The sequence below is a fragment of the Anopheles maculipalpis genome, chromosome 3RL (genome assembly GCF_943734695.1).
Source record: "Anopheles maculipalpis chromosome 3RL, idAnoMacuDA_375_x, whole genome shotgun sequence".
Classification (NCBI taxonomy): Eukaryota; Metazoa; Arthropoda; class Insecta; order Diptera; family Culicidae; genus Anopheles; species Anopheles maculipalpis.
This window is the reverse complement of record NC_064872.1, coordinates 10,681,449-10,696,603: the sequence shown is the minus strand read 5'-3', so window position 1 is coordinate 10,696,603 and position 15,155 is coordinate 10,681,449. Positions and strand designations below refer to the sequence as shown.

Here is a 15,155-nt window from a genome sequence, read left to right as displayed (position 1 = left end):
TGTCTGAAGAGGTTTGAAAAATTAACCTTCGTTTTATTAGCTTTCTGCATTATGATTGTTATTGCCCGCGACTGAATGCAAAAGTATTAAATTTAATAGTTCAGCCATAGCAAACGATTCAACCGGCTGATGAATGCTCTATTGCTATTCTGGTATTTGGCATTTGGCAAAATTTCGCAGAAATTTGCGGTTTGATGAATTCCTAAACAGGTAATCGAGAGGTATATATACAGGCGGTTCGTTGCCCAATTGGTAGGCCAGTTAGACTGCAGAATTGTATATCGCTTCCGAATTCCTCCTTCTGAATCCAACTTCCCGCTTAGCTGACTGTCTCAGTCAGCTAAACCAGAGACACTGGTCAGCGGCATCAGTCTTCCGGTAATACGGTAGAATCGGGGCCCAAATCATATCCGGGCCGCTCCCCCGTAGTGAGAATTGACTATCTAACTAGAAGATATCAATAAGTCTAGTAAGCCATTAGTTGACCGCCACCACCTAACCCTAAAGAACAGCAAGAGGAATATAAATAGTCTTTAAGCAAAAAAGTGAACAAGTTACAGTACCGGAACGGAAGTGGGGGTCCTACGCTAAGAACTTCGTAATACAAATCTAGGGAATACTAGGGGGCCTTATTAGTAGCGGCGGTATTAGGGGCCTCGTACTACTGTGTCCGAAAAGTAAGGTGACATTGGATGTCGAATTGGAAGCCCCTTGGTTTTATTTTTCGTTTGGCAATACGTATGTTTTTGACAGTTCTGCCACGTGTTTCAAGTCACAACATAAAACCGGCTAGGAGTGACACTTTGTTTTCGGAACAGCGACAAGTGTTTTTGTCCATATTGACCATGTCCAAGTTTGTGGAGTAGCGCGCATGTATCAAATTTTGTTTGCGCAATGAAATAAACGCTGCGGAATCATTCCGAATTTTACAAAAAGCCTTCGAGGAAGAATCTATGACGAAGAAAAATGTTTACAAATGGTACAGTGAGTCTAAGAATGGCCGTGAAAAGGTCGTAGACGAGTACCGTCCGGGGAGATCATCCACCTCCACCGACGACGCCCACATCGTCCAAATCAAGGATTTGGTGGTCAACAATCGTCGGTTGACGATACGAGACCTTTCGGAACCTCCATCCGGCGAAAGCGACCGGATTTTTGGAAAAATAACAGCTGGTTTTTGCACCAAGATAATGCGTTCTCTCATACGGCCATCATTTTGAGGGAGTTTTTCACAACACACGGCACACATATTGTTCCGCAACCGCCGTATTCGCCAGAATTGGCACTAGCCGACATCTGGCTGTTCAACAAGCTAAAACGGCCGCTTCGGGAACACCGTTTTGACACTATCGAGGAGATAGAAGCCGCAGCGACGGCGGAACTAAAAGACATCTTAGCATCCGCGTTTTCCACCTGCTTCGAGGAGTGGGAGAAGAGGTGGAAGAGGTTGAGAGGTCATTTGGCCTAATAAAAAAAACCATTTAAGAAAAAAATGCAGTCACTTTATTTTTCGGGAACAGCAGTATCTTCCCATTATTGACAACGTTGTAGAGACCCCGTTAATGGAAAAAAACTTAAGCCTCTACGATGCAGTTTGCCGACGAAGTCCCTAGCTGTCGCTATTTCCAGCCATAGATAAATGAGCCGCTGATCAAGAGCAATCCTTAGGTTTTATTTTAGGTCTGTTGTAGGACAATGTTTTGATCTTCAGAATAGATGGTTTTCACCCAGGGTAGAACGCACTTCTTTGAAGTTAGATGAAGATAGTGTGTCCTGCGTACGGTTAGAATCCACACGAGGCTAAAACAATCGAAAGCTTCGTTAGAAACTTAAACTACACTGAAGCTTATTGGTAACTTTCGTATGTTTGTCTGGTCAAACGGAGCGATCTATACGACTATTGGAGATAGCATTGATGCTGAACAGCTTTTCCTCAGTGAACAGGATTCCTTTTAATGACTCACTCGAAGCTCCTCCATACACATTCTATTTTTATGTACTTACACGTTTAGACCTCAACTTAAGGAAGGCTCCATTCCTTATATATCGCAAACCATTTTCGATTTCATAAACTCTGGTTTAATGCAAACCTCTTCGCGATCATGTGAAACGACCAGTTCTGGCTTCTATTTTAACCAATAAATATCTCTTTTGTTCACATTTTTTACAAACGTAACTGATTCAACTACATTAACTATCTTAATAAATTATTGAAATAGATTGAAGGAATACTCTGCAATTATCTATTTCGCTTTTTTCCCTACTACATCCTATACATAAGGACAGGAGCTGAACCTAGAGATATCCGAACAATCCTACCGAATAAATCGTAAATAACGACTAGCTTATTTGGTAGTCTGGTAGGACTTTCATGAATTCTTTTAATAATAAATAAAGCTAATTCCTTAGCTGCTTTCAATATTATTTACAGCGTGGGCTAATATCAATGTAACGTTACACATTCGGAACATACTCTTTGTAGCACTGCTTCCTTCCTGGTTCCACACAGCACAATAATTTTGCTCAATTCAAACACCAAACCAAGTCTCACAAGAAAAACGTACGGTGAGGAATTGCATGCATGAAATATGAGTTCAGCAACAACAATCTCCAAAGCTGATTACATGCTGCAAAACCGTTCGTTCCAAGATGTTGAACAAACAGTGTCTGAACCCGGAGAACTGCTCTCCTGGAGGGAGAAAGGTGCATTGTATAGCAGCTTCGTTCGCCCTTTGGCTCCTCCTGTCGAACCATCGAACCAAGGAACGCAACCAACGCGCAATGAAAATGGCAATCCAAGCTGCAACGACGCCACCGCGGAAAGTTGTCAGGTTAATTATGAGCTGAAAATTTATTTACCCCACCCAGACCTCACTTTGTACCATTGGCTTAGCGCAAAAAAAAAAGCGCGCCCAGGTTTAAGCACGTTTTCTTGCCCTGGTGACAGCGATCGCAACCCCGGATCATCTGACCAAACTATGGCACCTCGAGTGAAGTTCCGTGCGCCGCCGCTGCGCTCTACCGATGCGCGGCAAAGACGCGGTGCGATTTTTTGGGCCAAAAAAGCATTAAAGCAACGTGCGTGAAATTATCCATTAGCCTTCTGGCCGATTGACCGTGAGTAGGTAGCTGACAACGGGACCAGACTAAACGACAAATTGAGTGCCATAAATCTGCATCTGGGCTGGGGTAGTTGTTTTGTTATTGTTGTTATCATCGTACGCGCGTTGCGGACTAGAATTGGAAAAAAGCGAAGCTGTACAATATACAATTTCGGATGCTTAACCCATTGGGTGGGGGATCAGCGGGGTCAAGCAGCTACGGTGGATAATTTACGAGCGATCCTGGTCGAACACACAGCCGCAAGAGCAAAAGCGCACAATAAATTAAATCACAAAGTAAAAGGTAAGCCAAAGTCCGGCACCTACACACACCGCGTAAGTCAACAGTTTCAAGCGGTGGGCGCAAACTTTTTCTTCGGAATGGTCGTTGTGCTGATAACATCTGCGTTTTAAAAAAGAAACAGCTTTCGATGTATAAAATGCGTACGACAATTAAACTTTTTAGTGGCTCTACTTATCAGAGCTTCAGACATCGGACACAACATCAGACGCATTACGCTGTACTTGATAATTGGTCGCGTTTATTCCTGGACAGGCGTCCGGAACGAGCATTAGACAACTAGTCAAATTATATCAAGTACTATGCACTCTGCCCGCGCTTGCAGCTCAATCAACCGCCACGTGCAAGCGGTGTGAAGAACAAAGCGCAATATGTGTTCAAGATATACGCTTCTGGCCGACCGCCACTGACGGGGAATCGACTGCCGTAGATGAAAACCAACGCAAATCTTCACTAAACACCGTTCAAAACTGCTACGCTGTCAGTTCTGGGCCACATCTACCGGATTATTCCGACCCGGAATGATAAGCCGAATGTAAGGAATTGCTTTTTAAAAATGGTACTTTAATCATCCGGACAGTTGGGATGCTTTGGAGACTGCGAACGAACTTTGCTACTCAATTAATATTATTGGTCCTCTAACTTGTGCATATCAGCATCAATTTTAATAAAATTTTATGAATATTTTTTAATCAAAGTCCTTACAAATTACGTGCTAGGTTCTGCAGACGGACGGACCAACCAATCCAGTGACAAAACAATCGAAGAACATCCAACCTTGCCCCTTACACCAAAAATGGTCTCTACCGGATCATGGAACCACTCGCACGTGTGGGTAGGCGCAAGAGGACGAATTAAAAAGAATATTTTATAACTAAAGTACCGCGACCAAACCGAGCAAACGAGGCGCAGCAACATCAACTCACACACACACAATAGCCCCCATTGCTAAAGGGGAATCGGTGCGACATCAAATTTTATTATCCCGGTTTCCTATTTGTGTGTCTGCCCTGTGTGTACTTCCAGGACTTCTGTCCACCCCCCGGATCGGTCGGTACGGAGCAGTCTAGGCGTTTCCGTAGCGTCCCCGGGAACAAAGACTGAAGCGCGCGCGCTACCCAAAAAAAACACACACACACCAACCTCCCGCACTAATACCCGATGCCCAGACACACACCCGACAGAGGCGTGACGCAATAGAGCGAGGAACTCGAAAATTGTGCAAGTGCTCCTCGCATTTCCGCGAGCTCGACAGATCATTGCGATGCGTTTCCGTTCCGTCTAGTTCCTGCAAGTTCTTATGCTACGCAAAGCCATTTGTTTTGGAGTGTGTCGGTGTCTGTGTGTAGGAGTCGTGTGTTGCCAGCACTGCTTCTACGCACTACGAGGGGCCAGTGGTAGACGAGTGGCGTAAGTACACACATTCATCTTTTGTCGCAGGGCTGCCGACAAAGCCGCACAACGCCGCCATTCATCCCGTTTCCCTCACATGTCCACCTGCAGCCAGTACCTGCCATTCATTCTGTCGACATCCGGCCACAACACACCGGCCGACCCCCATCAGCATATTATCAACCGTTTATTAAATATATACATATTAAACACTCCGGAATCCACTCCTGCACCTAACAAACATAGAATCCTGCTTCCCTGTCTCGAGTCCCGATCCCTCGCAACTTCCTCTCGCTATTTTTGTCACACTTTCTCCTGTACAATTGCATTGCTCGGTTCGTTGGCGGGATTTTTTTTTTTTTGCCCGGGACACGGAGTATATCGCTCCCAGTAATGCCACTCCAAAAACTGCAAGGGTCCCGCACACCGTGTTTAATCCACGCGGTCCATCGTCATCGGGGTGTGTATGCGTCTCGCTGCTATTCTACGGGTTTCCGGCAAAAAGCATCGAAACCCGCCAAGAGTCTCCCCCAAGTCTCGTCACCCTACTGCTGCCATCCCACCATCGACTGGGTCCCTTTCTCATCAAATGTAGTCTCCAGACTCCTCCGCCTCTCCAACGCCAGACACAAGGCGCGCGCACACACAGACACACCAAACGAAAGGGCAATGACCGAATTTCAGCCAGCCAGTACACCCAGTCCCAACATCAGACGCTTTGGCATAGGGTGGTTAGGGTGTGTGGCGAATGTCTGTGAATCTCGTTGACCTTCCCCATGGTCGTTGATTTGGTTGGTAAAAGTCTTACCGCCTACAATGCACACCCAACAGCCCTTGCCACACGCCCGGATTCTGCACCGGAGTTCATCTCACAGACGCACATAGGACATAGGCACAAAAACATTGGCGTACCGTTGTCCCAACCGTTCCACCGGATGTGTAGTAGTTGTGTAGTAGCGCCTGATACTTTTCGCCTTCCCGCAAAACCGACACGCACACGTGCGCGCGCAAAAAGGGATTTGATTGTGAATGAAGAACTAGAACACACGCAAGGCTGAAATATTCGCGTGTAGACAACACGCGGGAAAACCAGCCAACACAGTTCTCTCATACTCTCCTGCCAGGGAGAAGCTTCACAAACACAATCTCAATGCACACTGTCTGGTCTGGAGTCTGTCTGGCAATGGTTTGCTCACAGATGATACTGTGATGCCGGGAATGGTAGTGTACTGGCCACCATCACCTGTCCCCGCGCGTACCCATTGATAACTTTACCGTCCGTTTGTTGAAAAAGGACACCCACCAGTCTATCTTCAAGGGGTAGAAAGAGCGAAATAAATGTGCAAGCAATAACAGAGAGTTCTCTTGCCACCGTGCCAGACAACACACTGGATAAAAACACTACTTTTCACCAAGCACACAAGCACAATGAGGTCGTGCTTGTGTGCGATACTGGTCCTCTCGGATCCTTATATACACGCGTACATACATTCGCCGACTAGACTCACCCAGCTGGGAGAGATCCTTGCCTGATGCCGTCATCGTTGTTCGTCAGGAATCGGTTCGCCATCCCTGTCTATCTCTCCATCCAGCAGCTGTACGCTACCGGAACCGCAGAAACGCATACCAATATGACGCTGCAAATCACCTTCGGGCCAGAAAATCCAAAAATAACAAACAAACAAAAAAACGGTCACACGGAAGGACTGCGGCTCGTACGTATATGCCTCTTTTATCCCAATTCTCCCGAAGCGCGTGTCTGGCTAAAAGGGCGCCCAATGCGCGTACAAACTCGCGTCCTTCACCTTCACCCAGACTCACACGGAATCCGGGATTCGGCAGAGTGGCGTATCCGGCGGAGCTGTGGTGGTGGAGTTTTATTTTTTTCGCTCCGCTTCGTTATATACTCTGTTGCATCGAAACTGCCTTGTTGGTAGACTTTGTCGGGGTCCTTTTTTTTTATTCGCAAATGTCCTTTGCCTCCGTACTACTACTGCGTTTATTTATCCTTTTGCCGGGCGGAATTTTCATCCGAGAGAAAGAGAGAAATCGAGAGAAGGAAGCAAAAACACAACAAAAAACCTACACGCACCCCGACATCGTGGGAATTAATGGAAAGGGTGCTGAACCTGGGGAGGGGGCCCTTACACGCTCGCTCACAGGCCTACACGCACGCAATAACAATAGCAGGACATCAAGAAGATCCGAACCCGAAATCTGGCGGGAATCTGGCGGGTACGCATCCTATGTGTGCAATGCCCTCGTCGACACACTTCCCGTCCGTCGTCCAGCTACCCATGCGCGCCTGTACGAAGTTTATCCTAAGGCCCCTTCTCTACAAACGCGACTCGACGTGTCCTTCTCCCGTTGCGTTTCCTCCTCATCCGTCCCCCTCCTCGCCACCCCCCTGTAGCCTGTCTACCGTGATCGGCATCTAGCGGAAGAACCGCGCACCCCAAACGTATATTCGCAAATTCGTACCTCCTCCTGCGTGTTATCCTGGCATCCTTTCCCCGTTCTGTGATGACGCTCTCCTTTTCTGTCCCACGTGCAATTAATCCCTGTGCGTCCTTGCCAGTCAAAACAGCCACACTACTGTCTCCTTTTCTCTCACACACATACACATATACAAAGAGATCGCCGAAACCATAGCAGCAGCACTCAGAATGCGAGAAGCATCAGCAGACACGCGTCCCGACGAACACCCATTTTACAGCAACCTTCCTTCCGATGGAAGTCGCGCCTGTTTGGGGTCATTGAAATTTTGATTGCATCGTTTGCAACAGTCGGGGAAAGTTTTTTTTTTTGTATCTGTCTTCTCTTTTATCCTGTCTCCCTTTGGCGAGAGCGCTAATGCCCTCGGTCACGATGCTTGGGCGGTAAACCAGCATCAGCGTACTTGCCTGTCTGCCATACCGTTTGATTTGTTTCATTCTCTTAAATCAATGGTAGCAATAGATGTTAGTACGGGGAAGAACGTGGATTTTTTGTACAAATAAATTATAAAAAATGGTATGAAAAATGTTCATCCCTCACAATCATTGTCACCATCGTTTATTAATATCGACAACATCTCATCAGCAGTGTTGCAAATAAAACAAAACAAAACCAACAGGACAAAGGACGCGATTCGTCCTTGCATGAGGGTCCTTTAGAACAGGGTTTGAAGAGAACTTTTGGGTGAATTTACGAGAAATATATTATATTTTTCAATTTAATGTTTAACTTAAATAATTTCATCGAATAAACATTTAGCGGCCGCCTATTCCGCTGATAAGTTAATCAGCAATTGGATCAACCGTTTGATGGTGAATAATTTCAGACGAAGGGGACTAAATCGATCAACGAAAGTATTGACCATTAACATTAGAATCAGGCTAAAATTGTGGGCGCTATAGATGTCCTTCTCCTTCCGCTTCTACTTTTTGGTTTAACGACCTTCTAGGTCACGTTGGTCCTCTAATGACTTACTAGACTTGCTGATACCATCTAGTTGAATAGTGAATTCTCACTACGGTGGCCGGTTCGAGTGGGATTTAAAGCCCAGTCCTGCCGTGTGAATACCGAAGCACCTGCCGCCTCTACCTCTGGATTTCCCCAAATTGAGACGTGTATCATTTGTAAATTAGCACTGAACAATAAGGCCAGGTCATCCCAATCGAAGAGAAAACAAGGATGCCCTCCCGGAATGCTTCTGCTTCCTTGCTGTATTTCTGAACTCTTGAATGTTTTTCCTTCCTTTAGATGAGAATATGGGAAAGACAGTTTTCTATGCTTTCTTAACATTTATTAACAACATTCTTAAATATTAATCTGATTTAAAAATATATCACAAACTACACAGGAACCCAGCATTAGAATTTGAAGAACAGGAGTTCCCTTCTGCAAAGCATGATAAACGACCGAAACGGCTGATGCTGCTAGAATAGGGGTGGAGGGTTCTGAATTTTACTAACTCTCACACCTTTCACCAGCTTATGCCGGAAACTTCCTGTTTACTCATCCGGCGCACAAATAGTTGCGGCTGCTGCAATTTTTTTTTTCGGTGTTCGGCAGGACAACGCCACAGCACAACATACCTTTCCAACCTGTGCATCATTGGTACTTCGAATCATGGTCGTTTCGACATGGCAACCTACACCGAATCGGTAATTCAAACGACGCAATCGGGACGCATTTGGTATGGGCAGCCGCCGTCTAGACACTGCCAGACAGAATCCGCATGATCGCGGCCATCCGCAAAGGGGTGAGACCAGTTGCAAAAGTTAACCCCAGACGTCTGGTGCGGTCAACGGTGACGATGCTACCGAAGACGATAGACGTGGTGTGTGGCCGGGGTGACGCACACGAAAAAAAGCCAACATTACTCCTTCGTTTTCGAGCGTTGAGAAGAAGGCAACAGCCATCATACTTCTGTTTTCTGAACGGATGTACTGAGTCTTCTCGCCGCTACTACTACTACTACTAGCTACTTGACGACGCTGTAACGACCTACATGCCTCCGCACCGTCCACCAGTAACATTCGATCCTGCCGAAACCGAGCGACGCAAAGTTCATTGACCAATTCATTGCAGCCGTACGATGCTCCGGCTGCCATGAATCCCAGGCATCCCAGGCGAGCCTTATCCCGGGCTACACGCAAACCATACACATAAAGCCATCGGAGCCACACAAACACCAGCAGCGCACCACTGCATGCACTAACACATAACCAAAAGCGCTGCATCCTTGCTGCATCCCGAGAAGGCAAAGACTAACGATCGGAAGTACGTGTGATGCCTTCCACTTCCGGTAATGTTTACCTTCCATCGATTCCCAATTTTGGGATGGGCAGGGATGCTTCTTTTTTTGGGGAAGAGTGTTGTTTTTTGCTCACCAAGGTTGCGTCTTTGCGCAAGATAAAAATTACCCCAAAACACACAACGACACAAAGCCCCGATGCGACGGCGGTTGAATGATGGAGGCGCCTGGTTGAATGTACGCGAAACAACCGCTGTTCAAATAAAGGTGTGTTCGGTCGAAACTTCGATTACACCAGTGTTGGTACCTCAGGCGTAATTTGGCGTTACAAAGTGCTTTCTTAATTTTTGATTAAATTCATGATACGTTTAATAACAGTGACAAATTTACGTACCAAAAATGAGGAAAAGAAAAACTCATTAAATTATTAGTATGTTCTTGTTAAATAAATACAATTGCAATTAGCAATTAAAATCAGATACATAAGACTAAACCTGTTGTAGTCAATTATACTCAAATATACTTCAAGAATACATTTATGGACGGACGGACAAAAAGATCCATTCCGTCAAACGTAATAAATGGTCATCGACAGTACTTGAAACAAGGCTGTGTCTCTCTCTCTCTCTACCCAATAGAAGGGGAATAAAATTTTTAACAAAAAAAAAACATCAATTTTTCAACTGTTATCCCTTTTGCAATTCAAACAACAATGGATCAATGGATTCTTTATCGACCGTAATGAGAAAAGTGTCATTCGATTGCGAATTTTGAACGAGAACGATGTTAATACCATAAAGCATTGTTCAAAATAAATGCGACAATAGTTTGAGCGTAGGATTATAGAAGCATATGCCACATCCGACGTGACTACGCGCTCACAGGATGCGAAAAGCAACAAAGCAGATACGTTTACGGGATTTTTCATCAATGCCACGAATGTGGATATGCCATTTCTACCGCATGTCGTTCAGCAAATCATTGGTGAAGCTCCCTTAGTTCTTTCACTCCAAAAGCTAGCTTAGCTTTATCGCCAAGATTTAGCGTTGTGTCAAGAAAGCCTTTGTAAAGAGATGAGAACAAGTAATCAAACATGTGAAAGATCTCCTGCTAGATCGACACAAACTGACGGTGAAGAGGTTGAAAAATTAGCAGACTGCTCACTATGAAGTGCATGGTGCGAACATGCCTTTATAGCCATAACTATCATTATCTTTGTTTATTTACTAAATCAATTTTAAATTTACTAAAGAAATTTCATCTTAATGTCTAATCTAACCATTAAACTTCACGCTATCTAATAAAAGATCACTCCCAAAACTTCCTTTCAAAGGGTGTGCACTACAACTGCACTCTTTCACAAAAAGGTAAGGATAAAGCGTAAAGTAATTAAAATTTGTCCAGTGTGCTTCGTCTACAGACGCAAGAGTACAGTGCATCTTCCCTTCACCCAGCACTGTCTGCAGCAGTAACCATTCATCCATCGGAAGAGCTCGTTGTGACGAAAATTTAACCACAGATAGAATGGCATTGACCGTTGGATGAGGGGGGCCTGATTGTGTTCGATTCTATCGGTGGAATGACCGTTGAGATGATAACGAGCACCGACGGTGAAGTGAGGCCGAGTGTTGCCTGCCTGGCGACGGTATGATGGAAACTAGGAAGTGAAAATCTTTACTTCCACTATATTTTACGCTCAACAATATACATATATATTTCTACTCTCGCACACACAGAAAGGCACATACATCATCGCAGGAGGAACGTAAAGTACAATCGAAGTTGAATTGCAAAGCAACGGACAGCAGTATCCAAGCGGACGGGAAAGATAGACACGGCGCGGACGATTTTCAAACTCTCCCGGTTTTGCGAATAACGCCGGTCATTGGCCTCGACAGACACACACGGGCGTTTACCATCGTTAGCGACTGAGACCGAGAGTAGCGATACCGACCGACCCCGCGCTCTGAAACCCTTCACAGTCGATCCTTGTGCCAGGATACGCCAGGATAACGAGTGTTGGCAACGAGCTCGACGACGATGCTGCTGCCCGATGATCATGATGATTGTAATTGAAGTCTCATTTTACTCTTGTTGCGCTCTATCTATTTGCTCACTCTCTCGCTCGCTCTTTCGCGTGCGCCATTTCGCACAAGCTCTTTAACCTTCTCTGGACGAAAACCGCGCGCTAACAAAAACTCATTACTGGAGCGGCCTCGAGTGTTTGACTTTTTAGTTGCGTGGCTTACCAAAAGAAAGAAGCCTTACCATTTTTAATATTATATTTTAAACCGTACTTATGTGTTGAATAAGGGCTGTGTAAGGGCTGAATGATTAAAACCCTTCAAAATAAAAACTTAAATCAAAACAATAACACAGTGAAAGAAGTAAAGGAAGGATTTTTCAGTAATTGGATCGTTTATCAACTGAAGTCGTAATATAATGGGTTTGTGAGATGGATTAGAAATGAATATCTGAACTCTACTCGTAGATATTTCAAGCCTCTCATTACAAAAACAAAATTGTTTTTCAGTTCAGTTCTGGCTGAAAGTTTTCCATCTTGAACAGAGTCCAGACATGGATATAGCATTATAAGAATCTTCTATTACTCTTCACCTTGGCACATACATCGCTTCCACTCACCCACTGAACTGTTCTTACAATCATAATCTCACACACTCATTTAATTATTTGAATTTCCTAGGAGTAGTGAGTACATTAAAAAATAATAAATTCATATCAGGTTGAAAGAAAACCAAGAGACGAAATAAAGCATTTTTTTTAAAGTCTATAATTGGTAAATATTATTTCAAAATTGCGCCATCAAGACCCAACCAAGCGCAGTCGTTTCAAATTGATTATTAGTGTTGTGTTCTACAGGATTACAAAATATCAAAACGTAAACATACTTAACATAAGATTTATTATTTAAGTTGTTATCTTACTAGTTAGTTAATGTTTTAACATGTTTTATACATAGATTTTGCCTAACAAAAAAAATTATCACATTTTCAAATTCTATACATAGCCGCTCCAAGCACACTCTTTCGCTAGCGACCAATAGGTGGCGCTGTCGTTGCTAAAAAGATTTCTAGTTCATGCACTCCATCAGACTCTGCTTTGCTCACAGATTTTGAAGGATACCCGATGTTTTAAGGCACAGGTTACTAAAACTACATTTTAAACTTATTTCCGCGATGTAGTTTATGCATTTACATATTTTTATCTTTTTACAAACAGCAATAAAATAAAGGTTAATGACGTTAAGCAGATCTCTCAGTGGTAGGTACCGTATACCAAATGCATTATTAGTTGCTTAAACAGAAAACCACTTACCTTGCTGAAGTATCCCACCGTATGACATCCATCACTATCCGCCAGCGTCATAACGTAGAAGAGAAACGGTTCCACATCGTAGTAGAGCGTTTTATGATCGAGGAAAAATTTGGCCAGCAGGCAAAGATGCTGACAATACTGTTTGTGTCGTTTTCCATCCACTTGCCAAACACCCAGCTTACCTTTGCGGTAAATCTGAAACGATTAAACATTTAGCATCAAGCATATCCCTCCACAACGCTCGCTCCCCCTTACCTCATCACCCGGTGGATGCCGCCAAACACATTTAGCCGCATGCCGCTTCATGCCCACTTCAGACTTTTGATAGCGCAAGCAAAACTCACACAAATACAGCTTCGGCAACCTCGTCGCATCGTCCGGATACGGTGACTGATACCACACCTGCATACAGTGTCGTCCCATGGAAATGTATTTCGTGCCCTTGCCGGTCACCATATCACCCAGCTCCTTCTCGATGCTTTCGCTTGCCAGTGCTTGCGCTTCCCGGAACAGCTGCAGATCGTAATCCGGCACAATGCCTTCCAGCTTGGGTTCGGGCTTAATTTCATTCCCATCCCGATCCAGGAATGACTTCGGGCGCTCGGAAAGTGGTGGCGGTGTGGACGGTTTGAAGCGTGCCCGCAAATCACGAATCTTCTGTGCGTACAGCTTCTGTTCTGGTGTTTGAATCTTTTTCGAATTTTCGTACACCGGAACAGCACGGCGCCGTTCATCTTCGTGCAGTTTGCGCTCGGTCATCAGTTGCTTCGTTTGCTCAATGGACATGTTGTGGTACATTGGACAAGCTTCCAGTGTGAAGTGCTTTTCAAACTGACCACCCATATGTCCCATTGAATCGCATCTTTCCATCGGACAGCGACGCTCGATTGGAGCTTCCTCGACCAATACTTCCTTTGCGATTGGTCTATCGGTTGCCCTTTTGCTGGACAGTGAATTGGTGAGATTATTTTTGGCCTTTCCTTTCGACGGAACGGAGGGCGCTTTTTTAGCGGGACTTTTTGAGGCCGAATTTTTCACACTCTCCACATCGGAATCGGTTTCGGACGCGTTTTTGCCGAGCAAGTGTTTCGATTTGCGCGTACTTGCTGAACGTGTTAACTTGCGAGTTTGTTTCAACCGTTCCGTTTCCGAACCGTCCGAACCTGCTCCGGCTCCATCCTTGGCAGTGTCATTCTTCTGTGGTGTTCGCTCGAGCACCCGTTTCATGGTGTTGTTCGATTTCTTGTAGTTCTGTGCCGCTGCCGCACTGATCGAAGGGGATGAATCGTCCGAAGATTCGGTATCCGAGTCGGACGAGCCGCTGGAAGAAGATCCGCTCGAACTAGACGTGGCGGAGGACAGTGCCCGAATGGGAGATTTTATCGGCTTGGACGAGGGAACCGACACAGGACTGATGGCTTTATTCATGCCACCCGACGAGCTACCCGTTTGGGGTTTCACCTGTCCAACCGGTTTTGGGGCGGTGATGCTTTGTGAGCCTACTTGTGATGCTTTACGAGGACGTCCGCGGCCACGCTGTAATGCAGTTGTTGAGTTGCTGCCACCCGTGGTTCCACCAGTTGCGGCCGGATTCTTGTCGAAAACATCCGGACCACTCGCAACACCCGATGCAACCACGTTCCCACTAGTAGAGCTCGAGCTGGATGTTCGTCTGTCTTGCATATCCGATTTTTCCGGCGTCGTTTCCACCTCCGATTCAGAGGAATTGACGGGTGAAAAGATGCTTTTCTTTTTACCCTTACTGGCCGGTGTCGTGAGTGATTGGGCACCACTGGGGGTTGGTTTTTTCACCCCGGTCCCTGAACTGGCGCCATTGTTGTTCGCTTTGTGTAGACTTTTCACCACCGTACTAGCCTTTACGGCTCCTTTTGTAGCCGGGGTTGAGTTTGGATGGTTCTGTTGATGTTGCTGCTTTATTACGGATGGTGGAACCTTCCCACCACCGATCGGTGGTGGTCCCGGTGCCCTTTCTTTGCCCTGTACAGAAGCGACAGATTTCTTCTTCGCTATATCCGCATGTGGTTGACCTTTCTTGCCAGCAGATGGCGGCACTTTACCGGTTTCCGGTTCCGAATCATCGTCATCACTCGACGAGATGGAACTTTTGGACAATTTTTGCTGCTTACCGGGGAGTGGCTTTTCTTTGGCACCATCCTGTTTCTGGTTGCCCGCTTTGGTTGCAGCGCTTCCAACTTCGGAACTTCGTCGTCTTACGATTTTTTCGTTCGTTTTCGGTGTTGTGGCTAAAATAAAATGATCAAAA

At 45.4% G+C, this 15,155-nt stretch overlaps 2 protein-coding genes across 2 annotated transcripts in view; both read right to left on the bottom strand.

Annotated features, from left to right (window-relative positions):
* LOC126564988 (glutaminyl-peptide cyclotransferase-like) overlaps positions 1–15,155 on the bottom strand; it is a 194,660-nt gene that overhangs the window by 172,437 nt on the left and 7,068 nt on the right. The window lies entirely within an intron of this gene.
* Positions 1–15,155, bottom strand: part of LOC126565837 (histone acetyltransferase KAT7) — a 56,478-nt gene that overhangs the window by 40,961 nt on the left and 362 nt on the right. The window contains exons 3-4 of the mRNA XM_050223047.1: positions 13,127–15,135; positions 12,872–13,066 (exon numbers count right to left, since the gene is read on the bottom strand). Of these exons, the coding sequence (XP_050079004.1) occupies positions 12,872–13,066; positions 13,127–15,135 (2,204 nt within the window). The remainder of the gene's footprint in view (positions 1–12,871; positions 13,067–13,126; positions 15,136–15,155) is intronic.